Here is a 24301-nt window from a genome sequence, read left to right as displayed (position 1 = left end):
AACAAAAGTCAAAAACACATTCAAATGTTGACAAGAAAATATAAACTTAACATATAACAAACAGAGTAACTAATTTAGTGACAAATAATCACAGAAGAAAACTTATAGTTGACATTCGTAGGACTATTAGTAATTTACAAAGAGATAAATGACGTCTCTTTGTGATTTCGTATAGAAGAAGGTAAGAAACCGCGTGTGTATATATAGCGGGCCTTTGAAGACTTCTCTGTCAAACTCAAGTTCATACTTTTCTTTCAAAACCGTGTTCTTGCACGATAACACAAGATTAACAAAAATATCAAAAACTTAGACTTTGAGTTGTTACAGTAAGAGATGGACCAGGAAATGGATCAAACACTAGAATGGCTCGAAGCTCAGAAGATAGAGATAAGCGTTGACCTCTTTGCTGCAGCCAAACAACAGCTTCAGTTCCTCGCAGCTGTTGACCGGAACCGTTGTCTCTACGATGGCCCTGTCCTCGAACAAGCCATCTACAGGTGCATCTTCTTTGCATCATATTCAAAACCTAGGGCTAATTTCACAGGGTGTAGAGACTTGGTGTCCAAGTTAGGGTTCTTGTTTCAAATTTGATGATTTGTTGTTGTTGTTCAGATACAATGCGTGCTGGATTCCTTTACTTGCTAAATACACCGAGTCGTCTTCCATTTGTGAAGGACCATTAGTCCCTCCTCTTGACTGTGAATGGATTTGGCACTGCCACAGACTCAACCCGGTAAATCTTGAAATCTCTATCTCGGAAGGTCGTCTAATACCATGAGCAACTGGAACGGTCGAATAGATCCGAATCTACAAATAAAAATATGATTTTCTTAAAATTATATACGGTCCTTAACTTTAAATTTTAGATGTATTATTAAATTTGGAGCTTATTATTTCAAAAAAAAAGGTCAATACATATATAAATAGAGCTATAAACTTTTAAAACCATTTAATTTTATCATTAAATATACAGTTAAATAATTTTTAGGACCCATAAACAATTTGAGACTGCACTGTATATCTCACTTCTTGATTCAATACCTATAGGTTATAACCTCTGTTTGTTAATCAACCAGGTGAGGTACAAGACTGACTGTGAGGAACTCTACGGAAGAGTCCTCGACAACTCTAACGTCTCATCTTCCGTAAATGGAACCTCCAAGTCACAAACTGAAACTCTATGGAGGAGACTCTACCCTACAGAGCCTTATGACCTTGACTTGATCAACAAGGCAACCTCAGAAACAGAGAGAAAACACACCACCACTACCTATGATCTTGTCTCAGCTGTCAAGAGACAATCTCCGTTTTACTACCAAGTCTCAAGACCTCACGTAGACAACGACGTCTTCCTCCAAGAAGCTGTGGCTAGATACAAAGCCTTCCTCTACTTGATCAAGAGAAACCGAGAAAGATCGGTTAAGCTTTTCTGCGTTCCAACTTACGATATTGACCTAATCTGGCACACGCACCAGCTTCACGCTCACGCTTACTGCAACGACATGACGAAGATGATCGGTAAGGTCTTGGAGCATGATGACACGGACTCCGACCGTAGCAAAGGTAAGAAGCTCGACACTGGCTTCTCTGGAACTACTGCTATGTGGGAAGAAACGTTTGGGACAAGGTATTGGAAAGCTGGTGCTATGAACCGAGGTAACACCCCAAAAGCGGTTACAGCTTCTCCTTGTGGTTTCTTGGGGAAGAAGTTAATAAGTGCTGAAGAGGATGTAATGGTGATACAATCTCCAGAGGTGGATGTTATTGAGGTTGTGTTGGAGATTGTTGGTGTTAAGAACTTGCCAGATGCTTATAAAGGGAAAGTGTTTGTTGTGTTTAGTAAAACACAACCTGATTCTCTTTTTAACGCTGAGCGTAAGCTTAGTATTTTATCCGAATCTTGTGGGGAGAAGCAAGTCGCTATGTTTAAGTGTGAGCCTAGAGGAGAGCTTAGGTTTCAGCTAATGTCTTCTAAGTCTAAAGCCTTAGGGTTTGTGTCTTTGTCTTTGTCTGAGTTTCTGTTTCCGGTTAGTAGACTCTCTGTTGAGAAGTGGCTTGAGTTAACAACGCCGGCTAAAAGAGGAAAGGACCCCATCTCTTTGAGAGTTGCTGTCTCGTTTACTCCACCAACTCCAAGTCCGACTGTCCTACACATGGTTCAGACAAGACCTTCGCTGAAAGACTCTTGTTTCTTCCCTCTTGTCGGAAAGGCACGTCTTGCTAAGGTGTTTACACGCGTTGTTGATGAAAACGAGACAGAGGTGATGAGTCTTCAGATGAGAAACTCAATCGGTGATGCAAGACAAGTGATTGGTGAGAAAGGGAGTGGTGAAAGTTTGGTGATGGCAGAGTATGATGAGAGTTATTGGTCTTTGCTTGATTGTAAATGGTCACTTAAGCAGATAAGGAGTGGTGAGAGAGATGGTCCTTTGTTTGAGATTATGGGTGATCGAATGGTGAAGGTTTACTCTGGAAGGAAGCTGGAGTATGAGCCAAAACATTGTGTGAAGCTGAGGAGTGAGCAAGATTTTTTCATGACTGCTGTTGAGTTCTCAAAGGAACATCCTTATGGTAAAGCTGTAGGGCTGCTAGACTTGAAAACTGGTTGTATTGAGGTAAAGTTACACTCAAAACGCACCGTTTTGGTTACTTGTGAGTTTAAGATTTTTATATATTTTGATATGCATGCAGGCAAATGAGAGATGGTTTGTTTTGCTTGGAGTAGTATCTGCTTTCATACTCAGTGATCTTCTCAAGAAGGAAGGCTCTTTAGACAAAGTGAAAGCTAATGGAATAAAAGAGGAGACTGAAGTTTTGACTGATCAAGTGAAGGTAGGAGAAGAAACAATGATGAATGTGGACGTGACTAATCCAGTTTTGGAAGCAGCTGAGAAGGTAAATGGTGGTGCTAAGTGCTATTCTAAGGAGCTTAACGCTAGCGGTGGCTGCGGTGTTGGTTGTGGTGTAAAAAGTGGGAACATTACTGAAGAAGAAGGTGGTCATTGTGGTGGTTGTGGTGGATGTGGAGGTGGTAGTGGTTGCAGTGGAGGTGGTGGACGATGTGGTGGGGTGACTAAGGTCAGTGGCTGCGGTGGCGGCTCCTGCGGTGGCGGTTCCTGCGGTAACTGCAGTGGAGGATGTGGTAATATGATCAAGAGTAATGCTAATGAAGATGTTCCATTAGCAGCACCAGAAGCTCTAAACGACGCCGTTACAGCTTGATTACTCAAATAAAGAACTAAATTAATTGAAGTTACATCTATGTAATATTAATAGAGTGGAATAAGACTATAACATAAACCTAAAATGAGAGATGTTTTTATTAACATTATAAATATAATACTACTAATTACAGAAATTCCCATAGATAGCTTTTTTTAGTTTATTTTTACAAAAATAGACTTCAAAAAATAAAATAACCAAAATAAATTTTATTAAAAAATAAATATGCATTTATAACCAAGGGTTAACTAATCTATACTTAGGGTTTAGAGTTGGAGTTTTATGGATAGGATTTCAAATTTAAATAAAAAATAAAAAATAAATATTAAAATTTTCAAAATTTAAAAAATTGTTTTGATCATTTTATTTTTTGAGTGCTATTTCTATGACAAAAACTAAAAAAAAAAACTATTTGAGAGAATTGCCTTTACAGAAATGTAAAGAATTTATATATATAGAAAGTTGAACAAACCAAACACGTAGCAAAACACAAACCCATTTCAAAAATGCAACTGCCTACACCTCGAGATGTCAACATCGGTGGGACAATAAGGACACTTGAAAGAAGACTTCGCACCATTCTTCGACATCTTGTTGATCGTCTGCTTACACAGCACGTGACCACAAGACATCATCATCGGAGGATTCTCATCGCTCGCCTGCTCCTTAGAGACAGGACACACAAACACCGAGTGAAACTGAAACTCCTCGGACAGCTCCACGGCCACAGGAAGCTGCTCCACACTCTGCCAATCAACCTTCTTGCTGCTCGCCGTCACGTTCATGTACTTCAACAGCACAGGCAAAGCTTCCGTCCCCGCCGTTACCGTAATGCTCAACGCGCTTTCAGATGGTTCGCCGAGTAGGAGGTTGCAGTACTGTCTCGTTAGCTCTCTTGCTGCGTGGTCCCATCGAGAGGGAGAGATGAGCTCAGAGTATGGAGAATGTTCGATGTTTTTACTCCATAAGAGAGAACAAAAGAGCTTCTGGATCTCGTAAAGGGAGCTGCTATCCGCGTAACCAGCGATGTGTTTCCTCGCGTAGTTGATAGCTTCTTGCGAGTTTTGGGACTCTTTAGCTATCTCCAAGAAGCGTAAACTGTGAAGCTTCATCTCTAAATCGGACCGCGCTTGCTTCAGCTTCTCTGAGTTTGAGGCTGCCCAGTTAAGAGCTGGCTTAAGATCTCTCTTCTCCATAGCGTCCACTATCTGATGCATTCCGACGAAAGAATGTCTTGTGGAGCATTCAGATTCATCACCAGTCTCGGCGAGGAAGGAGTCGCCGATGTCGAACATTCCTTGACGGTACAAGAAGTTGGCTATTATCTGGTTCACGACATGTGTATCGAACTCGACGTTGTGTCTGTAAGCCTTTGATATGTCGGAGTTGAGTTGCTTCTCGAGGACTTTGGGGTATTTGGTGAGAGCCACGTTGAGTTCTTTCTCGGTGACTTCAAGTTGATTCTCTACGAACGTTTTCTTCACATCGGCGAGGATAGATCTGTGATCGAACTGTGGTGGTGGTGCTTCCTGTAATATGCTCAAGGCCTTGTCGAGTTCTTGAGAGAGCATCTGAATAATCTCGTGTGTTTTGGTGTATGAGAGTTTCTGCTTGTTTACAACGCGATCAAACGCGTCCTTAATGCTCTTTAACTCCATTACAAGATAAGTGAAATAGTGCCTGAGGCATAAAGATTCAATAAGTATCTATATGATTCAAATCCAAATCTAACCATCCTTGTGAAGAACCAGACAGTCAGACACAATCATATGATCATTCAATCATACAAAAACGGTTCCGTAATAGTAATACACATAAATCAAAGATCTCCGTCGGTTTCTGACTAACGATTTCACGAATCTTTAACATAACAGTTACAGAAGGACGAAAACGTACCTGATGACGAGAGGTTTGAAGATGAACCGCCTTCGCTTGTCGCCCGGAGGAACCCGATTTCGTTTATTTTTCTTTGTCGGAAGATGCTCTTTTTATTTTTCTCATCACTCCCTTGCACTATTTTGTCGTGTACGAGAAACGACGGCGTGCGGTGCAATTGGTAATGAATGAATCTCATCCGTTGGATTTGATCAAATGTTTTATTTGAGTGTGGAGCAGGTCATAGATGATTATGATGTTTGGGTTCTGAACTAAGCCCATTACACATTTGTAAAGAGGGAAAAGAAGCCCAAAGTGATTGAGACTGTTTAGCTTGAGAATATAAGTGTTTTTTTTTTCGTTACTAATGTTGGTTGTCTGGACTCTGGATGTTCGGATAGATACAATTCGGATTCAATTCAGACTTTTTGTTTATCTGAGAAAATTGTGCCCAAAATCACTTAAAAGTTTTTGATCAAAAAAAAAATCACTTAAAAGTTAAAGTTGGTAAAAACAAATAATAGACAGCATATAAATATAAAGAAATACTAAAAAATAAAATTAAGACAACAATTTTGGTATTTTATGTTTCGGTGCTGTTTCTTTGCCTAGCTTTCGCATTGCTATGAAGTTCTTCAACACACCTGACAAAAAAAAAGTTCTTCAACACTTTCGACTGTTCTGTAAGTTTTTTTGTTTTTAACTAAGTGATTAGAAAATAAAAAGAATACCACGTTTGCACAAGACACATAAGAGACCCATGCAAGTCATGTCCACATGTGTCTCTCCTGAAAACTGTTTAGCTACCATATATACAAACAATGACATTCCAATATTTTATACCTAGAGTTCCAAACAATACTCAGATGATGAAGATAAATCCAATGTTTTGAGAATTGGTTTTTGAAAATTATGCATTTGTGATGAGACATATTTAATTTATTTGCACATAAGCAATGATGTTTCATCCAATTTTATCGAGCTTGGACTCAGACTCCAACAAGCTTCTTGATATGTGCTTTGGTTGGTCACTTGAGTTTGGACTCAAATAACAGAACCAATATGCATACACAAGCCCATACTTAGGATCTTGTTGCAAGTGGTTATCTTTGGATTGCTACTGTTTTGAATCGTAATTTCTATCCACATAAGACGTGACCACACGAATAAAAGCCTGTTCTGCTGATAATTGTATTTGCATGTTCAAGTCACAGTTTCGTGTTCTGCGTTCATCTATATTACAGCTCTTAAGTGTGTTAAAAAAAAGTGATATACTTATCTTTCGTCTTTCTTTTTCCTATGGATCGAATTAATGTAATACTGTATATTATAAGGCACCATTACGGTTGATTTAAGTCTGAAAATGTGTTCTGAAGACTCTTTTGGTTCGTCAACAAGTTTGTTAGGTGAAAAGAAAAAGTGAGGATTAGGATGAAACAATGCTAAAGAATTTAATTCAAAAAAACAATGCTATCGAATCCATAGCAAATCCATCAATTATAGGGCCAAGTTGCTCTAAATTCATCAACCAACACTAGGCAGAGAAAAATAATAATTAAAAAGATTATATAATAAAGGGTTCTCTGTTTAACTATTGCCATATGTACCCCTTTGTCGGGAAAAGTACCAATTTCGACCCCAACTATTTTAGTCGTGCCAAATACGACCCGAACAATTGACAGTGCCAAATACGACCTCAACTCAATTATAATTCGAAAAACTACCCGAACTTCTTAAAACGTGCTTAAATCTACATTGACTCTAACAGAAGTTAATCGTTAACAAGATAAAACGACGTCGTTTTGATATACGAGGAAAAGTGCCAATTTCGACCCCAGCACTCTCAGTCTTGCCAAATAGGACCCGAAAAAATGGGCATTGCCAAAACCGGCCTCAACTTAAGTATAATTTAAGAAAAACTACCTGAACTTCTTAAAAGGTGCATAAATCTACATTGACTCTAACAGAAGTTAGTCAACCGTTAACAAGATAAGAAGACGTCGTTTATATATACATATATATATATATATATCTATTTTTTTAAAAAAATATGTTCATTCCGGAACTCAAACCATGTTGTGATACCCTTTTAAATGGACACACTAACAACTAGATAAAAGTAACTTTTTAAAATACTATTACAAATTTGAAATTATATAAACTACTATTATTCTTCATCTTATCCAATTTAAAATTTTGGTGACAATTTTTTCTGATTTATATAAATACATTAACATGTTTTTCTTATTTATCATATCTTTAATAAAATTATATCTTACTAAAATATAAATAATAAAATATTTATTATTATACGATCTTAAATATGCTTAAAACTTTGAATTTATTTATACAATTTTCTTATATAAATTATTTTTAATTTTTAAAATTAATTGGGAATTTTTTTAGTTTTCAAAGTTGATATTATATATTTTGATATTTTGTTCAAAAATGTTAAGAGGCCTTTTACCTTTCTTTCACTAAGATATGTTGTACAAAATATTAGACAAATTAAACAATAACTAAAATATATAAAGCAATCACCAAAGTTTTAAATTGAATAAGATGAAGAAAAATAGTAGTTTATATAATGGAGAATTTCAATTTGTAATAATATTTCAAAAAATTATTTTAGTCTAGTTGTTAGTGTGCCCCTTTAAAAAGATATCCCAGCACAAATTTGAGTCCCGAAATGAACATATTTTAAAAAAAAATACATATATCAAAACAACGTCGTCTTATCTTTGTTAAAGGTTGATTAACTTCTGTTAGAGTTAATGTAGATTTAGACACGTTTTAAAAAAAATTGGGTAATTTTTCTTAAATTATAATTGAGTTGAGGTCGTTTTTGGCACTGACCATTTGTTCGGGTCTTATTTGGCACGACTGAGAGTGTTGGGGTCGAAATTGGCACTTTTCCTCGTATATCAAAACGACGTTGTTTTATCTTGTTAACGGTTGACTAACTTCTGTTAGAGTCAATGTAGATTTAGGCACGTTTTAAGAAGTTCGGGTAGTTTTTTTGAATTATAATTGAGTTGAGGTCGTATTTGGCACTGATCAATTGTTCGGGTCGTATTTGGCACGACTGAAATAGTTGGGGTCGAAATTGGCACTTTCCCCCCTCCATTTGTCTATATCCTTTTGTTCGCTTTCGTTTCCATTTTAGGGTTTGACTTCAAAAATAATTATGCGCCCACGTTAACCAATAATACCTTCTGTTTTTGTTAAAGGTTAACCAATAATACCAATCCAGATAATTATCTGAATATCAAAAATAGTTTATCATGTATAAATCTCGAGAAGAAATGAGATTTTAGAGCATACATAGAAAAGTGTAAAATATTTTTTATAGAGGCAAATCATTCCTACTTATAAAAACAAGACCAGAATATGAATTTATATAAAGCAAACTTAAAGTTTGGTTACACTTTATATTTGGAAATTTTATGGACAGGTGCCAGTCTTTTAGTTCACTTAGATCTAATTTTAGTCAATTTTCTCTTTAAAAAAAATAGAATTATTTTGTATATAAAATAATTCTATTTTTATTATAAAGTTAGAATAAAATAGGATTAAAATATATTTTACTCTAAAAAGAAAAAATACAGTATAATTCTAAAAACATAATATACCCTAATCATGGACATGTACTCGGAGCTTTTTGAAAAGGAATATTATGTAAATAGCAATTGCACCATATTTTATTTTATTTTGCAGGAGCCGAGATGCCTTCTACCATGGAGCTGAGTAATGGAAGAGTCAAAGAGCGAGAGAGATTAGCCTATAGCATTTATTTATAATATTAAATTAATACTTAATTAATAGCCCACGTGCCTTTTTGTTTGCCTAGCTTACCATTTCTAGAAGTTCAACACTTTCGATGTATATCTAATTTTGTTTTTTTTTGTTTGGTTATTTCGTAAATAACCCCTATCTATATTTTGTATGTTTTTCTTTTGCAACTGCAATATATATATATATATATATATTGTATAGAAATAATATAATCTGATGACCTTACCAAAGTGATGTATATATGCAATTTTTTTTGTTTCAGTTTTTTTACTATATTCATCAGAATAGCACGTTTGCTCTAGACACAAGAAAGAGCTCATGAATCTGTGCACATGCTCTGTCTCTCTTGATAACTAATATTTACAAACAATTGCATTTAAATGAACCAAAAACAGAAGCATTTCAATAGTTTATATTCGTAGATATCTTTTTTGAGTAAAAGTTTATATTCATAGATATTTAGATCAAACTAAAATCAAGTGATAATTTAAATCAAATAAATATTTAAGAAAGTATTGCGAGTTAATTTGAGCACTAACGTTTTTTGGGAAATTTTTTATCAAAAATTTAGTTTGTAAAAAAATATTGTTGTGATTTTATCTTATTGCAATTAATAAAAGTTAAAAATATTTATTTTATTTGGCTATGGCATGAAAACTTCTAGGCACGGCTATGTGTATATATATATCTTAATTGTTAACATGTTATGAAACCCAAGAAAATGGGAGAAAACGGAATACTATTAGTATTGGGACTAAATTTTATATATGCAAATTAATCCATACCTGTATATATATATATATATGTAATTGAGTATATACAACTTCGCACACAAGCCCCCAATACCTCTATCTCTCCGCTTCCAAGAAGGTGACTGAGTTTTAGTTCAACATCCTCCAAACTTCTTATTTTGAGATAACCTTCTCCACCAACTAATTTCGTTTCTTTAGAATTCAAGGAACCGAAATCACACCACTTATAAATATTTCTTGATCTCGGTTTTTAAATCATATCATGTAATATGAAATAGCCAAGAACTATTAGTGTACATACATTTTTTGGTTGATACAAGTTCTTGTTTATAACTTATATACTAACTATGTTCATATTTCTTAATTGGAACATTTTCAGATTTTGATTTCCGGGTAAGAAGATGAATATGTTATCCACAAGATTGTTTTCTGACCAGGTATACATAAACACAAAACGTGCATGATATATCTATATATGTCTCCATCTATCAAATCATCATATTATTTTTTGTTGTTGTGTTGATATAGGAATTAGAAGAAAATGGCATCATACAACAATATGGCATGAACACAATAATGGGAGAGATCCATGAAGCTCACCACACGCTTCCACACTCTTTTCCAACTCGTATGCTAACCACAAATGATCCTTCTTATGATGATTTGATCGATATGAAACCATCAAAGATCCTCGAGACAACTTACATATCACCAAAATTGCAACCACCACCCTCTTTTCCTCTTCCTCCTTATTCAAAGCCCCATTTTCATCATCAGCCTTCCTCTAGAATTCTATCTTTCGAGAATGCTACTCAAAATGTGATGGATAATGAGCTTTCTCCCACCTATCAAAACTCAATCTTCAGCCCCAAAGTTGAGGCTGAAGTGCCACCAAACTGGATGAATGGGAAAGGGACCAAGAGAGCTCAACCTTCGTATAAAAGCCAATCAAATGCTCAAGATCACATAATCGCAGAAAGAAAACGTAGAGAGAAACTTACTCAAAGATTTGTAGCTCTTTCTGCTCTAGTTCCTGGTCTGAAAAAGGTAAATACCACATCAAATCTCCCTTCTTGGTTTATCCCCGGAAAAAAACGTTATGTTTAATTATTTGAACTTATGTTGTATAGATGGACAAGGCTTCTGTGTTAGGAGATGCACAAAAGCATATAAAGTATCTCCAAGAAAAAGTGGGAGAGTTTGAAGAACAAAAGAGAGAAAGAAGATTAGAATCAATGGTTCTTGTGAAGAAGTCTAAGCTGATTTTGGACGATAATAATCAGTCAACTTCCTCTTCATGTTGTGAAGATGACTCCTCAACCTTAGATCTTCCCGAGATAGAAGTAAAATTCTCAGATAAAGATGTTCTTATCAAAATCCTTTGCGAGAAGCAAAAGGGTCATGTTGCCAAAATAATGGCCGAGGTTGAGAAGTTCCATTTCTCAATAACTAACTCAAGTGTTTTACCCTTTGGACCAACACTTGATATCACCATTATAGCTAAGGTATGCATATTTATATATATGAAGAATTTGTTTTTAATTTTAGAGTATAACAGCCTAATTAATGTATATGTCTCTTTACAGAAGGAGAGTGATTTCGACATGACACTCATGGATGTTGTAAAGAGCTTGAGGTCTGCTTTATCGAAGTTCATGTGATTGTTTCAAATTTTATGCTAAACGTCGATTTCTTTGGGAGATTTACTTGTATAAAATTGATGAATCACATAATTGGTTTTTGCCAAGAATCGCACCTCTCACACGCATCTATATAAAATAGGATCCTTTCCAATATTGATCGCTGAATTTATAAAGATGTAAAGCATTTTCATTTGTCTAAATGAGGTTGAATTTTATGTTAATTTTACTTGTATCTTTCATACTATATCATTTTTATTTTTTCGACATCTATATTTCATGTTGTATATTGTTTCCTCTTTTGTATCATTGTTTTTAAGTGTATAACAAATAGCTCAAGTTTGCGTGGCAGTAATTTTGTAATGTATCAGCGATCTCAAAATATACACACATGCATAATCTGTAGTTTTTTTTAAAATAAATTTTACGGGAGATGGTCTTCTTCCTTTTTGACTCCAGGAAGCTATTTTAGAGAGAAAAGAATAACGCGGCAAGCTAATTAGATATGTTTGTTCATCTTTTATTCAAGTGTCGAATTTGGAAATATTCTTTATCCGCTTTCCTTTTATTGAAACTAGGTTCTTGTACGCGCGGCGCGGATAGTATTTTGATTTTTTTTTTCATATTTTTGTACTATTATATCAATTGTTTAGTTTTATAAAATGTTATGTTTTTTACTGTAAATTTGGAATTAAAAATCTAATTTTTCCTTACTGTAAAATAAGTTAATTTTTTTGAATCTTACCACAATACATTATACACGAAGAGAATATAGTTGGTCTTTATATTCTTATTTGTTGTAATATTGAAAATTTTGATGGTTTGTTTAAATAATTTTTTTAAATTATATATTTTAGGATTGATTTTCGTGACTATATTCTATAATTGTCTAAAAAAATTGTTTGTCCCATATAGACATCCACATAAATATGGACTTCTGATAAATTTGTTCATTGGGATATTTAGTTTCACTTTCAACTTTATTCTCTTTTTTAGCACCCTCATGTTAGCTTCTGGGGCTAGCCAACTTTGTGCAAAAGGGTTTACAAAAGCTGATCGAGATGCGCGTGATCGGACACCTTTTGCTAGGCTATTCGTACAGAATTTTAAAGATCTAGGAATATAAGCAATAGAAAGTTCAGAAAATTCTTTGGATACAGCATGTATTTCGTCGAGCTCCGAGTCCAATGCAGGCTAATCTTCCTCCTTTTGAATGAGTATAACCAGTTGTTCGCAGTCGATTGAAAGACCATCTCTCTGTGTCCAAACTTCAATATCACTTGCATTGCCCATAGTAAACCTTCAGCTTCCGCTTGCAGTGGTGATTTGGTGCGTGTATATCGGCCCTCGCTCCAAACATCATTGGAAAGTCACCATCCATTAACACAAAGCCAAGTCCAGATATGTCTCTTTCATTTATCCAGGATGTCTAGCAGGAGCTTTCTTTACGGAGGAACAGTTGTGTCCGTTACCTCAACTCCCATATCAATCTCCATAATCTCGTCTATACGTTGAGCTATCCTCCAACACTCTGCTTCAATTTTATTCGCTATGGGAAAGACATAATTCCTACGACACTATTAATGATTGTTTTTTTTGTAACACCGATACGACAAACTTATATTTTATTTAACAAAACTCTTATTTTAATTATGTATTAAAGAATCAATCATATTTTATATTATCCATAATTTTAGTAAATTTACTTATTTGTCATGTTTTTATTAGGTTTTAGCTAAATTATTGATTTATTATTTATTTTTAGCTAAGTCACTAATTTATTAATTTAAAAAATACCCTTAATTAATATTATATATATATATTAAAAATGAATTTTATTTTAATAATATTAAATTTCTATTTTATATTAAAATTTAGTTAGTTTTTCTTATTTGTCATATTTTATTAGGTTTTAGACTTTTAGATAGGTTATTGATTTATTATTAATTCTAACTGATTCGCTAATGTGTTAATTAAAACAATACCCTTAATGAATTTTATATATAATTAAAAACGAATTTTATTTTAATCATATAAAATTTATATGTTATATTAATATTAAATATTTGATTCTAAAATAATATAAGAAAATTATAAAAAAATTTAAAAATAAGATAATTCTTATATATATTTTGTTGCTATCTGAAAACAATATTTTTATTATAAAAATTAAAAAGATACAAAAAATTATAATTAAATATTATTCAAGAAAAAAACATTTATATAAATATATTTTCTAAACTATTTCTAAGATATGAGTGTTTTAAAAAATTTAACACGGGATGTTTAGAACACGAGATTATGCTTATGAGAGAGTGGCTCGGGAGTGGGCTAGGAGATGGATCTAATGGGCTGCGAATTGTTGAATTTTTTTTTTAATTGCAAGCTCACTTCGTGATGACCTGGCATATTGGTTGGTCCTGAATATTTGTGCACATGTGGATAGGCTTAGGAAGCAATAATTTAGCTCCTTTTATATAGTAGGATAGATAAAATAGAAAAGTTAAATAAAAAAAAGATAGATGCATTAATCAGGTATTGAAAATGATGCTGGAATCCAAAACCCACCCCCTCCCCCCCCCCCCCCCCCAGAAAAAAAAAAAAAGAAATCAGACGAAGTGATTCACACAACAACACAAACGAAAACCATGCACAAATCTTGGAACAAACACAAGGTCGAAATCAGACATACCAAAGAGCAAAAAAAAAGGGTTGAAATGTAAGTTAAAGGATCAAAGTTATTGTGTTAAAATACTTGCTTATCCTATATAAATTATTAACACATTATGTTTGTAATATTGTAATATTATTTATAGTATGTTTTTAAAAAAGGATTATTAAGAGTGCAAAGTGATTTTGTGTTTCAGATTTAAATCACTTTCAGTTAGGCCTGTCACGGATCCGGATATCCGGGAAATTCAGAGTATCCGGATCCGGATCCGTCGGATCCGTAAATTTAATATCCGGATCCGGATTCATGGTTTCCGGATATCCGGATTTTGGATATTCGTTCCAATATTCTATGTGGATATCCGGATCCGTAAAAATAATTAAAAATATTAATTTTATAATATAATACATAAATCAAATATTTTAAAATATATTTATATATGTCTATAATATTGTAAAAACTAAAATATAATATTATAATATTAATTCATGTATAAATATTAATATATCAAATATTAATATTAATAAAATTTAAAAATTTAATGTATTTTAAAAATACGGATCCGGATCCGGATATTCGGACCTAAAAATTAAGATATCCGGATTCGGATTCGGTTTGGACAGATCCAAAATTTTACTATCTGTATTCGGATATCCGGGCACCCCGGATATCCTATTTTCAGAGCGGATCTTGGATCGAATCCGGATCTCGGATAATAAGTCTCAGGCCTACTTTCAGTATAGTTATTTTAAAATCATAATATCTAAAAACTGCTCAATAAATAAAAGACATGATCTATAATATATTTTGCTTCACAAATAATGTTATTTTGATGTTTTTTCTTTACACAAAAATGTCATTTTAGAATTCAATACAATTTATAATTATTTTAAACTTGAGTACTAATTACAAAATATATTGATCATACAAATAATTTTATTTATTTCAAATATTAAGTAAATGTATTTAATTAATAAAAATATAAATGTATGTTAGTTATTTTATTATTTTTTGTAAAAGTGTCAAAATAATATTTTTTACGAAAATTTAGTATGAATAAAGTTTTATTCTAAATTCTAAATTTTAAACTACAACCAAAATAGAAGCAAGAACTTCGTTGATGGGAAACTATGTTTTTGACTCTATCCTTCACGTGTTTCATGGAATCTGGGTCGCTGTCAAAACCCAAACGTGACAGTCACCTAGGAGTATTTTTTTCTTCCGTCATTTGTGACAACTCTCTCACTGCCCTTTGATATTAAAACATATCACAAACTCTCTCATTTGTGATAACTCTTTCTCTATAAGGGGCACATTCCTTAAGAGCCGGGTTACCAAATACATATTCAAAGTTGGACCTAAAACGGGAGATATTACTATTTTAGTATAGTTCTGTTTACGGGCTCAATGATAATGTCGGATAAATGTGAAACCATATAATATCTCTGCCTAGTTCGGATATGCTTTTGTACGGTCCAAATAACCCAACGGTAATACGTAGTCAGTTTTGTTTATTCTGCAAAAGTTATATTTTGGATATGTTAACACACAAAAAAGGTCTTAGGAACCTCAATGACGAAGTACTCTTACCAAAACTTAATTAAGAAGTAAATTTTATAATTATCTCTTGGCAAATATATTTTATATGATAATAAAATAGAATTAAGCAAGAACATGACGCAACGTCGATATTTGTTATGATTGTTGTATGTTTGGATGGCATATCCTGTCCAGATCGCAGTACCAAACCGTAACCATTACATCACTTTATAAATACGGACACGTATATATATATATATACAGATAGATTATGATTTAGTGATTATTCGTCTCGATCTAAGCGTAGCTAGAGAAAAAATGGTTGTTGTAGAAGTGGTTTTCAAATACGCATGCAATTAGTATTTATTAAAGGTTTAAGCGATTATCTCTATTATGTGACATAACGGATTATTAATTACGTATGTCTATGGATTTCCGGTTCGGTCGATAATTTCTTGCAAATTTTTGGATACCAAATAATTCATGTGTAATGGATTTAATATGTCACTGTTTATTACACACTGACACTGGTTATATATATATAGATTGCGACATGTTCAGTGCCATAAACCAAGAAAAGACTGTAGTTAGTATAAATTAATAAACTGTAAAAAAAGTAGTGGTAAAAAAGAATCACGTGTTTCATGGCACTGTAGTTGCTTTCAAATGCAGAACATTTTTTAGTTAGGACTTAATCACCAATAATAAAGTACTATATAATCATCTCTGGATATATTTAACATCCACATGGTATGACAACTCGCTCTATAGTATATCGATCGCGTACTAAAGTAGCTAACCACAGTACATTATTATTAAATATAACAAAACTTGTTAGCAAAGGATTTTGGTTATTGTGACAGTGTGAGAGGCCTCTGGCCTCTGGTTCGAATGATTGATGAAACGAAATTGATATTACATGCGGTTTTGGGTTTAGATTAAAAAAATTTGGATAAAAAAATAAAAATGTGAAAATGTAAAAAAATCATCCAAAACTTCTTACAGGAATATTTTTACATTTTCACATAATCAAATCAGTCATCTCTGTATACTAAACCAATTAACCGGTTTATATAAAACCAAAAAAAAAAGTTGAAAAGAATGTTGAATGATTCAAACTTGATACGGAAAACATGCTAACAAGAGAACGTATCTTATCTTTGTGAGATCGTAACTATGTTGATCGGAGAACGGGGTAAAAAGCTGCAGAGAGAACATGGCCAGGAAAGAGGTGGTGGTGGCGGTCACTGCTGCGACGGTTTCTGCGGTTGCAGCGGCTGTGATAATTGGTCAATGGGTGCGGAGGAAGGAGCAGCGGCGGAAACAAACACAGATGATTTTAAGAAAATTCGCTAGAGAATGCGCCACGCCGGTTTTGAAGCTATGGGCGGTGGCGGACGCCTTGGTAGCCGACATGGCCGCCTTTCTCTCTGCCACCACAGCCGCCGGGAGTTGCGGCTCCCTCAACATGCTCGTTTCATTCGCCGGTGCTCTCCCTTCAGGGTAAAAAACCTAAAACTCTAATCCTCTGGCTCAAACAGAGTATTAGGTGACGATAAATTAAGGGTGTTTTAACTTGTAGGGATGAGAAGGGACTACATTATGGAGTTAACTTGCGAGGCAAGGAACTTCTACTGTTACGTGGAGCTTTAGGAGGTAACGAAGAACCTATTTCCGATGTACATAAACAGGAGATTTCAATCCCTGCGGATGTTTCAAACGGTTCTTTTAAGGTATATATATTGAGAGACACGATTTCTTGTGGTACACGTTAGGTTACTAAAGTTTATTTTGTGTTTAGGAGCTGTGCGATTACATATCCTTGGAGCTAGTTAAATTCATTGGGATGAATCCTGGGGAAGAAACAGATGAAGTCAAGAATCTAGGGTTCACGTTGACACGCTATGTCGAGGAGATTGGGCCTAGTTCAATCTCGGCGATACAGAGGAAGGGCTTAGCAAATGATGACGATGACACGGTTTTGAAGGAGTTTGTGAATGATATGAATGAATCACTGGAGAGTCACGGACTGAAGATTCGGATGAACATGGCGCTGGTAAGTGGGAATGAAGAATAATCTTGACTTTCTTTTGATGATGTGATGATAATCTTGTTTATTGAGATCAGGTGGATGACACAATTGGAGTGTTGGCTGGAGGAAGGTACTATCATAAGGACACTGTGGCTGCAGTCACTTTAGGTATGGGAACGAACGCTGCTTACATCGAACAAGCTCAAGAGGTCCTGAGATGGAAACCCACGATACCAAACGAGCCACAAGAGATTGTATGTTAAGATAGTTTCACCACATTGATCAAAAACGGTAAGAGTTTCAAAGTTACCATGAGTTGATTGTACATGATGATACGATTGTATAGGTTATTAGCACGGAGTGGGGAGATTTCAGATCATGTCATCTTCCTGTAACTGAATATGATGCTGCTCTTGACGCAGAAAGCTTGAATCCTAGAAGCTGCGTAAGAGCATCTTCAATCTTATTTCATTTTCACTCAAAATCCCATTTTGCAAGAAAATTTATTCTAATCATACTATATTTCTAACTCAAAAATGAAAGAAAATGGATGTACTCCAACACTGGAGCGATTACACTGGAGTGATTACACTATTTTTTATTTATCACTCTATTTTTAAAAGAAAATAAAGTAAGAGTAAAATATAACTAATTTACAATTATTCTATTTCGAAGTAAATACGGAATCACAGTAGAGATGCTCTAAGCACATGTATTGATTAGTTCTCTTAGGCTTCATGTTTTGTGTGTTTTGAGAATCTTGGTTACTATGTTTCAAGGTATTTGAGAAGATGGTGGCTGGAGGATACTTAGGGGAGATAGTGAGAAGAGTGTTGCTAAAAATGTCACAAGAAACTGCTTTATTTGGAGATATACTACCTCCAAAACTGACAACCCCTTACACTTTAAGGTACATGTAACTAAATTTCTGAGACTAATAAGAAACTATAAATTATTACAATGCAAGGACATTAATACATGAACTTTTCCTACATGTTCAGTTCGCCAGATATGGCCGCGATGCATCAAGATATATCAGAAGATCGAGATATTGTAAACAAAAAGCTCAAGGACGTTTTCGGGGTAAGTATTTGTATTTTCAACTTCAAATTTATGATATTCTTTTTCATTTTTTGTTTGCATTTACATTTAAATTTGAATGCATCATATTAGCTTTATGTTTAATCGAAAGCTTTATGTTTAATCAAATAATTGAAGTTTGTTTGTGTGAAGTCGCATATCTATGTATAATATGCAGGTCATGTATTCAACTCTTGCGGCTAGAGAAGTGGTGATTGAAGTGTGCGATTTAGTGGCCGAAAGAGCTGCGCGTGTGGCAGGAGCAGGAATAGTTGGGATGGTAAAGAAGCTGGGAAGGTTAGAGAAAAAGATGAGCATTGTGATAGTTGAAGGAGGGTTGTATGATCATTACAGGGTCTTTAGAAACTATCTTCATAGCAGTGTTTGGGAAATGCTCGGCGATGAGTTATCGGACCATGTCGTCATTGAGCATTCTCACGGTGGATCTGGTGCCGGAGCCCTTTTCTTTGCTGCTTGCGGCAACGTTAAAACCTAAGAGCTGAAACAAGAAGATAACCAGAGCGAATATAATTTTTGTTTTTGTTTCGTTTCCCAAAACTATTATTCTACTTTGACGTTGTCTTGTAAAATACTTTTTCCAACATCTGTTACATTTACTTGTTAGAGAAACTAAATAAAAAATAGTCCTCGTGTAAGAGAGACTCTTGTTACGGAGCGTGGTAAGTGTTATACACTACAAGCAGCTGAAACCATTAAAAAAAAAGACTCTACTACCGATGTACCACTAAAAACAAGATATGAAAGCTCATTATTGACAGAGGATCACGCACTAGTGTTGGTAGCATTTATATGGTTATAAACATATGGTCTAGAAGAGACTAATAAGCATCTGCATCCATATAAACTAAAATGATTAGATGTATTTATATTGGTCAAGGTAAGACGTATGAATCCTAGGGTTTCTGATAAAATAGTTCATAAATGTTGTATCTAACGTCCACAAGTTAAAGTGAACAATTTAAGCAGATATGGGTTTTAAGTTTTATGGACTTGTAATATATATACAATTTATCAACTGCTATGGATTTTGTTGAAATGATTAATTACCATTACAATATATTGAAAATTATTCTTCCACTCAAGACAAAAACCAGTTCGATCGAGACTCAGTGCAGACGGACTGAACTCGGCGGTGGATTAGTTCAAATGCATTTATTATTGATTGGAAAAGGAGTTGGTTACTTGGTTTATAAAGTGATAACAAATGGAAAAGTTAACCGGTGATCGTCCAAGCTAGCTGGGAAAATACAAGTCCGAAATAAATACGACGAATACGACTTTAATTTTTAGCTGTCAAGTGTGAGTGTAAAAATATGGATCCCTTTTCATGTTAGTCTTGTCCTCTTTATATAAATAAACCTCTTTCTTTTGTTCGGTCCAGCTGTTCGTCTCTCGGACTGAGCAGCTGAGCCGGATAATCGGGCTTTCCAGCCGAACTATCATAAAAAGTTCGGGGAGCTGAAGAAAAAACAGTCTTTAGTCGAACGTGAACATTGAGTCGGAACCTATCAAGCTAAGCTGATCCAAACCGACTTGATGGGCCGAAACTTTCATTTAATAGACCTTGCGGAGAAATGTAATCCTATCTTCTACACAACAGACGGAAATAAATATTTCTCTGCTGACGGCAAGACATGTGAGTATACGGCCGGTGATGCACTTCCGTCGTCTTAATATGCAAATGCAAACAGTGAAGGCATGAAGCAGCCCACTTAAGATAAAGCCCATTGGGCTTTTGAAGAATGTATCATTTCAGTGAGTCCACTATTTATTTCGCAACACTTCGAGAGAAAGAGAGAGAGAGAATAGGAAAGAAGATAAATCAGAGAATGGCGACGGCGATTGTACGTTCAGCACTTTCCCGAGCAGCGATCGGCGCAGCTCCGAAGACATCCCTTGCCCCCAAGCGAAGATTTTCATCTTCCGCCGGCCATGACGATGCTTGTAAACTTTCTCCTCTCTCTCTCTCTCTCTCTCTTTCTAATACCATTTCAATACGATCTAGATCCGTATCGATTTTGTAGATTTCCCCAGTTCTGAATTGATATTAAGATTCAATATTAATCATCTTCTTTTCCAATGATTGGATCGAACGATTGGTCAACTCGATTTGAATCATTTGATCGGATCTAAAATCTTCAATGTTTCAATAGTTAGTTCATACCGTATTGAAAAGGGTCGATCTGTTTTTGTATATTATAGCCATTTGCTATTCAAAGTCTTAAACTTTTTGTTTTTAATTTAACAGATGAAGCTGCAAAGTGGGAGAAGATTACTTACCTGGGCATTGCTAGTTGCACTGCTTTAGCCGCCTATGTTTTATCTAAGGGTCATCATCACGGCGAGGATCCTCCTGTAAGCCTATTTCTCTTTCACACCACAACACTTGTTATTAGATTAGTCTTTATTACATTGCCTCGAGCTTTTGTTAACCCCTTTGTAACAGGCGTATCCGTATATGCACATCCGCAACAAGGAGTTTCCTTGGGGTATGTTAATAATACTCTTTCCTGTTTTCAATCTTACCCATTACTGGTTAGATGTAACAAAGACTGACACTTTTATCATGGGTTCTTTTGAAAATCTTTATAGGCTGAATCATAGATAATCTCGGTAGCTTTCTGAAATTGTACTATGTTCTATATTTTGCTGTCTCTCAGGTCCAGACGGTCTCTTTGAGGTGAAGCACAACGAAGGGCACTGAAAGCTGCTCACTGCTGAATCTTTCTGAATGAGAGAGTTCATGAGCTTTACAGCCTCTTTACAATAATTTCTTTTTTGTTCATTTGGAAGGCGGAATGCTTATCAAACTTTGTTTTAACGTTGTCAGTCATTTGATACACCATGCTTTGTTGGGAAATAAGAATAGTACTTTTGTTTTGTTATTATCAAAATGCTTGTGATTCAATTTCAGTAATGTGGAGATTCTTCATCATAATAAGATATTGAGACAGAACTGGAGATGAGGTTTTATTTTATAACTCAGTACTACTAATTGGGATTTAGTTCCCATTACATGAAAAAGTGTTTAGAGTATGTGTACAGTACATGATAGACAACTTTGGTTAAGGGACTCATTCAGCAGCGACTTTGTCGCTTGTGAATCCATTGTTAGACTCGGGCTGAGTTTTCAGATCAGTTCGAGCATCCTTGGTATGTTCTTGATCGCTCTGGGACTCCTCTGTTACACCAGTTTTGTTGCTTTTCTCCTTATCCGACTCTGTTTTTGATGTGTCATTCTCTGTTTCCTTTACATCGTCAGAAGCTGACTTGCTTTGCTCGTTGCCAGAATGACTCTTGCTTCCATCAGTTTCTTGTTCGTCTCTCTTTTCCTGTGTGTCTGAAGGATCAGTAGACTTCACCTGTTTAATCTTCTTCTCACTGTTAGCGTTTACCGTATGCTGAGATTCTGAGGACTCTTCTTTCTCCCTCTTCTCGGTTTCTTTGCTTTCATTCTCCTCTTGTGAAGAAGCCTCAACTTTCTCCTTGTTCTCGGTTTCTTTGCTCTCATTCTCCTCTTGGGACAAAGACTCTACTTTCTCAATGTTCTCAGTTTCTTTGTTTTCATTCTCCTCTTGTGAAGAAGCCTCTCCTTTCTCCTTTTCCTCTTGGGCTGAAGGCTCTTTTTTCTCCTTGTTATGTGGCTCTTCCTCTTTACTCTCCTCTTGGGATGAAGAGTCCTCTTTCTTCTTTTCCTGGGGTTCTTCCTCTTTGCTTTTACTTTCCACTTCAGATGAGAGCTGAGAAGACTGTGTCTTCTCCTGCTCTTCTACTTCGTTTTTGGTTTCCTGATAACCAGTGGTCTTTTCAGTTGCATTGGAAGTAGTTGACTGGTTACTCTCAGGCAATTCGCCATTAGAATCAGAGAACCCCTTCTCCAACACGACACTCTTAGTTATTGTTTCATCAGACTCGTTGTTACCTCCTGATAAACTAGCGTTCTCCTCCGACTCATTCTTGGTCTCTTGTTGCTTATCATCATCACCACCAGTCTCCTCGGTTGTGTTGGAAGAAACATTATTATTAATAAGAGAATCTTTAACTAGCTGTTCAGTCTTTGGACCAGACTCGTCTTCATGGAAACTGACAGTCTCAGTAGTGTTGTTACCCTTACTCTCTTCCTCCACTCCCACTTTTACACCCTTCTCCTCCATCTCACTGGAAGCATCATCACCCTTGTAATTCTTCTCTCTAGCTTCTTCATCACTCTCATCATCACTCGCACTCTCGCTTTCTTCATTCCCTGTTCCTTGAGTTTCCTTATCATTACCCCCTTCTACCACATTCTCCTCGCCTCTCTCCTCCTCCCTCTCTAAAATCTCTTCACTCTTGATCACTTCATCATTCTTCTTAGTCCCCTCAACTCGAGGGTTAAACTTAAGATCTTTCCTTCCCATCTTCACCACTTCAGTCTTTGCAGCACTCTCATCAAACACAGCCTTCTTGTCATCATCATGAGAATGCTTGAGCTGATAAAGCAGCCATATGCCAACGGCGAGCAAGAGAGTGAACTGAAGACAGTGTTTGACCTTGAATCCCTTTGATCTCTGCCCTCTACTTGGCGATGATCTCCCCATTCTTCTTCTATCTGCTTCCAAACCTAACCTTAATTCAATTAAACATTTAAGATCAAGAAGCTCAATTTGTACTCTAACGAATCCAAACATACGAGAATAAAAACAAAACAGCATAATCATCGAAGATCACATGTATATGGAAACAAAACGGCGGAAAAATCAAGAAAAAAATAAATAAATATTAAAAACCTGAAAAAGTTTGATCAGCAGAAGTAAAACTTCTAAATCCGGCGGCGAAGATGAAAGATCAAAGAAGTGTGAGAGTTTCTTGGATCTATAGAGTTTAGAGAGAGTAACGTCAAAACTCGTGCTTCCCTTTAAATTTATTATTAACCACTCTTCTCTTCTCTTCTCTTCTCTAACTGACTTCAACGCGACGTCGTCGGTCGACTTTCTTTTTCCGCTTACTTCAAATTAACGTCGTTTCCTACTTTTCCCAGATATATTAGGCCCATTAGGCCCGTTTGTACCAAATGGATTGATGATCTTAGGCCCGTAGTATCAAACAGGTAACTAACTATCAACGTTGTATCAGAAAGTAACAACTGTTAAAAAATCAAATCCAAAGCTGGCCTTCTTGACCGACCATCAATAGCCCAACTAAATGTTACGCTGAAACAACATTTCTCATATGTTATACAGATTTGTTTGAAATGGATTAGTGGCACAAAATACAAAATAAACCAATTGCTTCAGCCAAACCAAATTTTACGTATACTCATATTTTATTATAGTCTTGATGATTTTTCATCTTAATAGTGATAGTACTTTAGGTATGCAGGTTTTCTTTGCTCCATATATTATGAGCTTTCAGCGAAATTAATAACCCTTCCATTATTTTTTTTTCAGAATTCCCAACCCATGCAAGCTTTAAACCAAGTACTTACTCATCGGGTACCTCGTACTTTTCATGCATATAACAGTAGATAGACCCATCTATAATTATGATATTGTTGGACATTTTTCATGAGTTAAGCTATGATGTGATGATGGTATAGTGGTACAAATGTCATGGTGGAGGTTATACCATAAATTATAATATGACTACTGGTGTACCTACTAATAATGTAAACTTGGGAATTAATTCAACTATTGGT

General features: G+C 35.2%; 8 protein-coding genes across 10 annotated transcripts in view; 5 read left to right on the top strand and 3 right to left on the bottom strand.

Annotated features, from left to right (window-relative positions):
• The window catches only part of LOC103835100 (probable disease resistance protein RPP1), a 531820-nt gene that overhangs the window by 265274 nt on the left and 242245 nt on the right, over positions 1-24301 (bottom strand). The gene's annotated exons all lie outside the window — the stretch shown is intronic.
• The window catches only part of LOC103835057 (heat shock 70 kDa protein 9, mitochondrial), a 34345-nt gene that overhangs the window by 3248 nt on the left and 6796 nt on the right, over positions 1-24301 (top strand). The window lies entirely within an intron of this gene.
• LOC103835056 (glycine-rich domain-containing protein 2) lies at positions 8-3366 on the top strand. Its single transcript, XM_009111153.3, has 4 exons — positions 8-497; positions 613-733; positions 1077-2615; positions 2692-3366. The coding sequence occupies exons 1-4, from the start codon at positions 334-336 to the stop codon at positions 3220-3222; spliced, it is 2355 nt and encodes a 784-aa protein (XP_009109401.1). The 5' UTR covers positions 8-333; the 3' UTR covers positions 3223-3366.
• LOC103835055 (protein RMD5 homolog) lies at positions 3619-5297 on the bottom strand. The gene is made up of 2 exons (XM_009111152.2): positions 5119-5297; positions 3619-4902 (listed from the first exon to the last, which is right to left on the bottom strand). Exon 2 carries the CDS (start codon positions 4878-4880, stop codon positions 3723-3725), a length of 1158 nt encoding a protein of 385 aa, XP_009109400.1. The 5' UTR covers positions 4881-4902; positions 5119-5297; the 3' UTR covers positions 3619-3722.
• On the top strand, positions 8227-12433 carry LOC103835053 (transcription factor bHLH25). 2 transcript variants are annotated; one of them, XM_033277170.1, is made up of 4 exons: positions 8227-10081; positions 10173-10691; positions 10775-11149; positions 11231-12433. In XM_033277170.1, exons 1-4 carry the CDS (start codon positions 10046-10048, stop codon positions 11303-11305), a joined length of 1005 nt encoding a protein of 334 aa, XP_033133061.1. In that variant the 5' UTR covers positions 8227-10045; the 3' UTR covers positions 11306-12433. The 2 variants fall into 2 exon arrangements, with proteins under 2 accessions (XP_033133061.1, XP_033133060.1); XM_033277169.1 differs by having other exon boundaries at positions 10775-12433.
• On the top strand, positions 16613-21540 carry LOC103835052 (probable hexokinase-like 2 protein). Its single transcript, XM_009111149.3, has 11 exons — positions 16613-16997; positions 17077-17227; positions 17296-17550; positions 17622-17780; positions 17873-17971; positions 18306-18436; positions 18528-18609; positions 18785-20571; positions 20876-20982; positions 21074-21116; positions 21288-21540. The coding sequence occupies exons 1-8, from the start codon at positions 16711-16713 to the stop codon at positions 19100-19102; spliced, it is 1482 nt and encodes a 493-aa protein (XP_009109397.1). The 5' UTR covers positions 16613-16710; the 3' UTR covers positions 19103-20571; positions 20876-20982; positions 21074-21116; positions 21288-21540.
• On the top strand, positions 20317-21565 carry LOC103835051 (cytochrome c oxidase subunit 6a, mitochondrial). The gene is made up of 4 exons (XM_009111148.3): positions 20317-20571; positions 20876-20982; positions 21074-21116; positions 21288-21565. The coding sequence occupies exons 1-4, from the start codon at positions 20370-20372 to the stop codon at positions 21329-21331; spliced, it is 396 nt and encodes a 131-aa protein (XP_009109396.2). The 5' UTR covers positions 20317-20369; the 3' UTR covers positions 21332-21565.
• On the bottom strand, positions 21585-23616 carry LOC103835050 (DNA ligase 1). 2 transcript variants are annotated; one of them, XM_009111147.2, is made up of 2 exons: positions 23394-23616; positions 21585-23227 (listed from the first exon to the last, which is right to left on the bottom strand). In XM_009111147.2, exon 2 carries the CDS (start codon positions 23202-23204, stop codon positions 21702-21704), a length of 1503 nt encoding a protein of 500 aa, XP_009109395.1. In that variant the 5' UTR covers positions 23205-23227; positions 23394-23616; the 3' UTR covers positions 21585-21701. The 2 variants fall into 2 exon arrangements, with proteins under 2 accessions (XP_009109395.1, XP_009109394.1); XM_009111146.2 differs by having other exon boundaries at positions 21585-23232; positions 23394-23612.

Source organism: Brassica rapa, chromosome A08, assembly GCF_000309985.2.
Source record: "Brassica rapa cultivar Chiifu-401-42 chromosome A08, CAAS_Brap_v3.01, whole genome shotgun sequence".
NCBI classification, from domain to species: Eukaryota; Viridiplantae; Streptophyta; class Magnoliopsida; order Brassicales; family Brassicaceae; genus Brassica; species Brassica rapa.
The sequence above is the reverse complement of the archived record's forward strand: the minus strand, read 5'-3'. Positions and strand labels throughout refer to the sequence as shown.

Bases quoted from the DNA above. Each gene is read 5' to 3' on its own strand.
- LOC103835056 (XM_009111153.3), top strand. From the start codon at position 334: ATGGACCAGGAAATGGATCAAACACTAGAATGGCTCGAAGCTCAGAAG. The intron at 498-612 runs GTGCATCTTCTT...GTTGTTGTTCAG, and splicing joins CTCGAACAAGCCATCTACAG to ATACAATGCGTGCTGGATTC. The intron at 2,616-2,691 runs GTAAAGTTACAC...ATATGCATGCAG, and splicing joins TGAAAACTGGTTGTATTGAG to GCAAATGAGAGATGGTTTGT.
- LOC103835051 (XM_009111148.3), top strand. From the start codon at position 20,370: ATGTATCATTTCAGTGAGTCCACTATTTATTTCGCAACACTTCGAGAG. The intron at 20,572-20,875 runs GTAAACTTTCTC...TTAATTTAACAG, and splicing joins CGCCGGCCATGACGATGCTT to ATGAAGCTGCAAAGTGGGAG. The intron at 21,117-21,287 runs GTATGTTAATAA...GCTGTCTCTCAG, and splicing joins CAACAAGGAGTTTCCTTGGG to GTCCAGACGGTCTCTTTGAG.
- LOC103835055 (XM_009111152.2), bottom strand. From the start codon at position 4,880: ATGGAGTTAAAGAGCATTAAGGACGCGTTTGATCGCGTTGTAAACAAG.
- LOC103835050 (XM_009111147.2), bottom strand. From the start codon at position 23,204: ATGGGGAGATCATCGCCAAGTAGAGGGCAGAGATCAAAGGGATTCAAG.
- LOC103835053 (XM_033277169.1), top strand. From the start codon at position 10,046: ATGAATATGTTATCCACAAGATTGTTTTCTGACCAG. The intron at 10,082-10,172 runs GTATACATAAAC...GTGTTGATATAG, and splicing joins CAAGATTGTTTTCTGACCAG to GAATTAGAAGAAAATGGCAT. The intron at 10,692-10,774 runs GTAAATACCACA...TATGTTGTATAG, and splicing joins TAGTTCCTGGTCTGAAAAAG to ATGGACAAGGCTTCTGTGTT.
- LOC103835052 (XM_009111149.3), top strand. From the start codon at position 16,711: ATGGCCAGGAAAGAGGTGGTGGTGGCGGTCACTGCTGCGACGGTTTCT. The intron at 17,551-17,621 runs GTAAGTGGGAAT...TATTGAGATCAG, and splicing joins TTCGGATGAACATGGCGCTG to GTGGATGACACAATTGGAGT. The intron at 18,437-18,527 runs GTACATGTAACT...CTACATGTTCAG, and splicing joins ACAACCCCTTACACTTTAAG to TTCGCCAGATATGGCCGCGA.